At 38.2% G+C, this 6000-nt stretch overlaps 1 protein-coding gene across 3 annotated transcripts in view; it reads right to left on the bottom strand.

Annotated features, from left to right (window-relative positions):
* Positions 1 to 1876: 1876 nt before the first annotated feature.
* CDIN1 (CDAN1 interacting nuclease 1) overlaps positions 1877 to 6000 on the bottom strand; it is a 134844-nt gene continuing 130720 nt past the window's right edge. For all 3 annotated transcript variants that reach the window (XM_075030372.1, XM_075030371.1, XM_075030373.1), the window contains 2 exons: positions 4630 to 4780; positions 1877 to 3842 (listed from right to left, as the gene is read on the bottom strand). In XM_075030372.1, the coding sequence (XP_074886473.1) occupies positions 4645 to 4780 (136 nt within the window). In that variant the 3' untranslated portion in view covers positions 1877 to 3842; positions 4630 to 4644. The remainder of the gene's footprint in view (positions 3843 to 4629; positions 4781 to 6000) is intronic.

Raw genomic sequence — 6000 nt, 5'->3', positions numbered from 1 at the left:
TGACCTTTCCCTAACCTACGCGAAGTCTATTTTATACAGATCGCACTAGATAGACGGTTTCTCTATAAATGGTGAAGTTGCTGCCAAGCTCCCATTGTTAGCTAGTTCATTTTTCAACAGGCACACTTTAGGTTCCTATCACACCACTGTAAAGAGCAAGCCCTTGAGGTTTCTTCTTTTGTCAACGTAATAAAATGGTTATTTCTGAATAACCTGCAAATCCGCAACAAATGGCCCTTTGTGACTTAGAATAACACGACAGGAGGAATTTTGTGGGTTTTTTTTGCAGGCAGTCTCCTATTTTATTCCATAATATTAAACTAATACTTGAGCAGTATTTGTCTTAACATACTTATAATCTCATCCTTGAAATAACGCATGTTGCTAACAACTGTTATTCTCGCTCAGCATTCACTGCCAAGCTGCAGAAGATCCCTTCAGAAGCTCTCTAAATAGTGAGACTACTTCAGCTGAAGTAAAAGGAAGAATCAAGTTCAATTCTGTGTACTTTTTGTTGACCCTTGAGGAGTCGTAATCAACTCTGTTAAATAAGAACAACCTGTAGGAGGTACAAGCTCTTGCCAGAACGACTGTGGTTTGCGAACGGGGAGCAAGCCATCTTTTCCCTTCTGAGCCATGTAGATTTTGGCACGGGAGGAAAGCTAAACCTTTGACTCCAACAGACCTCCCTGCAGAAGTGCTGTGCAAGCAAGGCATGAACTTGCAGAAAGCAAGTCTCCTTAATGAAAGAGACCGCTGTAACAGCTGAATTCCTAATATTGGCTATGCCTATTTTCTAGCAGCACAGATGCACTCTTAACTTAGTCCTTTGTACAACTCTACCCTCAATACAGGAGCGACTATGCTGCACCGGTGCTTTGCTCTGTGGACATTCCCAGCCTGCAGAAATGACCCGTATTTCAAACCAACAGAAAGAAGAAGGGGATCACAATGCTTCTCTGTTACAAAGCAGTGTGGAAATGTGAGGACACTCTGCTTGGTACCTAAAGCTGTTATTTAAATCAGAGTAAGAACAAAATTGCTTGAGATGGTGGGTGGGCCCAAACGCATACAGAACTCGGAACAGCACTCTTCAGACGTAGTATCAGAAACAGAAGCAGACAGTAGAAAACATAGGACAGACTTTTCAAAGGGGAAACAAGGGCAAATGGGAGGATGCTGAATAAATAAATAGAAGTGAAATGGTTAAAAAAGATGGAAAATTAAAAGGGGAGGATTTAAAGGCAAATGGAAAGAGCCAAGAGTAGTCTTCTGAGTAGTCTAGATGGTGGAGAAATCCAAAAGCAAATACCAGGAAAGAATGACTCTTTGAATGAGCGAATATAACAAAACAGGATGAAAATTATTCACTAACTATCAGTACTATTAACGTGATAAAATAGTAATGAGGTAAGCACAGTAAGACATTTGGTCCTGTTTCTTCAGCTTTAGATCAGAGGTTTTATTCTGCTCTGAGCTGGCTTTAGGGAAAGATTATTAAACTCATACTGATAATGTATCCCAGCATACAGGAATGGTAAAAAATGTTTTCTTTTTATACTAGAGTGTGACCCACCATTGTGCTGTTCCTCCTATACAAGGAAGTTTTACTTCCCTGTTCAACACAATTACACCAATTCCTAAAGCTCAGAACAGGCCTTATTACAGTGCTTGTAAGAGCAGATGCTTGGCAAGTCTATATATGCCAGTGAGAACATCATTCAGTTTTATGCACACTTCTGTTTTCTGGCTTGGCATAATTCATTAGCACACTCTACAGAATACTCCATAAAACTGGATTTGGCTTTAATGTTAAAGTTCTACTGGCTACAGCATTGTTTAAGAAAACAAAAACAACAAACAACCCACAAACAAATAGTTGTCTCTCCTCTTTAATACTAAAGTTGATGTTCTACACCTGATAAACAGAGAAAATATACAAACGAGGGTTTTTTCAAGATACAAGCAGGAATAACAAAGTAGTCTTAATTTTTTCAATGTTCTGCTTTCAGCATTTAAAATAGTGACACAGTGTAATTCATGGGGAGGCAAAGTTGTTTGGTAGCATGTAATGAAATTAGTACAGTATGTACACTTTTGTGGCTTATTTCATCCTCATTCTGATACAAAGATTCTTAAAGGAGGCAATATATAAAGATGAGGTCAAAGCTTTGATTAAAGACATCTGTACTGCTTTCCAACCTGTTATGTCACAGCATTAGGTAGAGGAATAAATAAACAAATACAAGCCTAACCTGATTTATCTGTGTGTCCCCACATAAATTTGTTTAATGTAAAAACAAATAAAGCAAAGCTTTGATGGAGGTTGAGCAGAATTTTCAACATCTGTGCAGATAAATTTAATTTATTCAAAAAGAAAAAGCAGCATTAGTGCATCATGTAAAAGCTGATTTAAATGATTTCATACAACAGAAAGCATATGCACTAGCTAAAACAAATTCAGTTTGCCCTTAAAACCCATTTCACTCAGACAACCATTACTTCTGAATTTCCTTCTATGATAATGTTCAGTTATTTCTTCTTTTTCATTCTTTTCTTGATTTTACACATTCCACTAACTGAAACCACAGTTAAAAGTCGCAGGGGCAGCAACACCCTAAACGCAGCTTCTGTGTAGGATCAGGCAGGTACACTTCACAGATTGCTTCTGTGTATCTTTATGGGCAGATCCTTAAAGCTGGTCAGGTAAAATAAGCTAAGTACAATGCCTTAAATAGTTGAACATAAATGAGTTGCAGGTGTTTGAGTATTTTTTTAAAAATAAATCTTTCCACTATAACACATTCAAACCCAGGAAAATAATCTCTATGCAACAATAACTCACTGTAGTGGAGCTATACTAGCTTATCTCTGCAGCAAGGGACAGAGTACTAGGAAGGCTACAGATATTTTTTCCTGAAAATTAAAGATTAGTCAAAATGATAAACTCCTGGCTGAAACTTATCAAAAAGTGTTAAAGCGAGAGCTAAAAATTCAAAATAAAAATACTACGTATGCATCTGAAAACTATAGCTGAAAAAAACCTGAATAGGATTAATACGCTTTTAACCTAAGGCAGGACTGTAAAAAGTCTGCATGTGATTTTTGAAATCATACAGGCGCACAAAGTATCACCTCAACTGAAAAAAAGATGATGAATATGCACTGTAATGTTTTAAAGACCCCTTCCTTATGGAAGAGGTTATCAACTTGTGCTTTAGGGAGACTGTTACCACACCTTTAATTGTACAACAGAATCCGTACCACTGCTTCTCTGAAAAACTGAACACGGTGAGCATACATGCAAAACTCTCACTGACTTTTTAAAATATTTTGTCCTTTCCTGAATGCCAGTTAGCAAAGAAAAGAGTATTAAAGAATGTCAAGCCCAATAAGCTGCTATCATTAGGAAACCTAGGAAGCCCAATACTACCCCTCTGAGTGGCGATGAGGATGGAAATGGAATTTCGAGACTGAACTCCTCAAAGCCTCAAGCAGGGTGAACACCCACCTCAATGTACCTCTGATCTTGGTGGTTCCAACAGGAGAAGAACAATGCTCTTACAAGAGTAAATAAGTACGCAGGAAACATGCCCGTTTGTGTGCTTTATTTGTCTTGTGGAACTGATCCAGTATGAAGCACTGTTTTATCTTTTTTTTTACTCCCATTCTTGAACACCAGGATGGTAATCTTCTTCAGAAGTAACCCACACAGAGAGCTCCTGCACATTGTTCTTCTGGACTTCAGTACGCCAGAAAATTGCATGTTACAGTACCTACAGGGGTCGAGACAGGTCCTTCCTTAAAGTCAGTTAGGAGAAAAATTCCTAGGTATAGATTCCCTGGGGGGTGGGGAGGAAAAGACAAAACGCAAGTTATTTTTGAGTCATTAAAGTCCTTATTAAAAACCCCACAAAACTAACCCCAAACTTCACAGGCTCGTATACATAAAATAAATCCTTGCTCTTCACTTTCACTCTCCCTAAAAATCCCCTAACTTAGGTTAATTTTTAATTGTTAACTTGGGATTCCATTGTTGATTTTTGCAATCAGAGAGTGATGAAACACACATACCAATTATTCTCTTGAAATCTGAAAATTTACTGTAACAGCCAGAACTTACGTGATCCTGTCTTACCACTTGGGCTTTATGAGCTATGCATTCCATGGTTTTAAGCCTGAGAATAACAGCCTTTACCAATTTTCCACATCAGCGTAGGTGTTTCAGTCAGATCCCTAGCACTGAATAAACTTGTGAGTGAAACCATAAAAAAGCCACTTGTTTTTAAAGGTGACTCTGTAACAGGGATAAGAACTGGAAGTTGCACCTTTCAGCCTCTGCATTTTTGTCTTTGTTTAGAATGCTAGAAGAAGCCATCCGGAAGGAAGAAAGATTATGAGTATCTAGAAACTAGCTGTTTGACAGAGACAGAAATGCTGATAATGAGTGGGTTGTGTCTGTCTTTTTTGGCTGATCACAACAGAGGTCTGAAGCAAAACAGAAACTCTTGATATGTTTGTGTAAAGAGGCAGTAGCATAAGGGCGGGCAGCAGGAGTTCAGCTGAAGTTCAGGGCAGATGCTGCCATTAGTTTACACTGCAGGAAAGTAAAATTGCTTCCGGATTTACCTCTTCCTCCCAACATCAGCGTTGAGCCATGCTGTGTCGCAGAGTCACAATGTCAGTAGGAAAGCAGTCTTTCAGCAGAATACCACGTTCGCGATGGCAGTCCAGCTCTTCAATAAATCCGTACCAGTAGATGACTAATCCAGGGCCAAATCTATTAAGCAAAAAGGAAATGAACATAGGAGATTGTGTTAGGTGAACTTTAATTTCCCACCTCTGTGATTCCAACACAAGTAAATCTGTTAATTTTACTGCTAAATTGGAAGGAGAATTTGACCTCCACTTAATTTTCGAATTTTAATCAATGTTGAATTGATATATGTCATTAATACCTGATTCCATGTATAAAAATGCTATTCAGAGACTCAAACAATCCACATCAGAGTTTTCTTTTTTTTTTTTCCTTTGAATACTCTGCACGTGTCAGTAAAAAAAGACCCATGCCTTAAATATTAAATAACATTTAGTGACTTGGATACATACAGAAGTCTCTCTTGCCATGCACTCTGCTTCTTCAGATTTGGGCATGCAGGCATTAAAAACACAAGGGTTTGTGCAAGTCCCAGTTTATGCAAATTATAATACCATGAAGATAACAATGAATCCTTAAAAAACAATCTCTACAATGAGCTATTATTCAGGTAATTATTAACGTAAAGCACAATTCAGAAAGAAATAGAAAGTTTCTGCCGTAACGTCTCTGAAATGTGCCTCAGGAATTCCTCAGATATTGCTAACTCTGACTGATCCCCACTAGGCAATCTCAGGAAGTAGCCCCATGGACTATTTTACCCATCAGGAAGTTCAGACCTTCAGGCTGGGTTCATAAAGGAGTAATCACTATCAATCACTGTGTACTGCGATATGTTTTGCACATCAGTTTCACGTTTTTCCTACTGAGAGCACTTAATTAAAGGGCAGCACTACTTTTGGTGTAGTGTTGCAGGAATTTTACAGTGAAATCATAAATTATGAATGTTGGGTTAGTAAAAGGATGTCTAAAAACAGAACTGCTTTCTGTAGTCTAACATTACAGCAGTCTGTACAACATTAGGCCAAAAAGCTTTTTCTTTCCTTGATTTATTATATGCTGTAGTGAACTTGCCAAAAACAACAGCGCAGGATGAGCTGTTAGATACCGTCTGTACAAGAAAAAGTTCAGTAGAATGTCATGTAATGGTTTATATGCAGAGCTGTTCTCAGGACTCAACCAATATGGTAGCCAATTTTTGTGAATGTTTAATTATAATAAAAATGTGTTGGGGGGTGCACAGTAACCTAAATGTCCATTTAGCAGACAACACAAGCACTCAAAACCGTGGGTAGTGCCAGACCAGCTTCATTAGGGTGGTTTCTTTCCAACAATGGAGGGAA

The sequence above is a fragment of the Buteo buteo genome, chromosome 6 (assembly GCF_964188355.1).
Source record: "Buteo buteo chromosome 6, bButBut1.hap1.1, whole genome shotgun sequence".
Taxonomy (NCBI): Eukaryota; Metazoa; Chordata; class Aves; order Accipitriformes; family Accipitridae; genus Buteo; species Buteo buteo.
The sequence above is the reverse complement of the archived record's forward strand: the minus strand, read 5'-3'. Positions and strand labels throughout refer to the sequence as shown.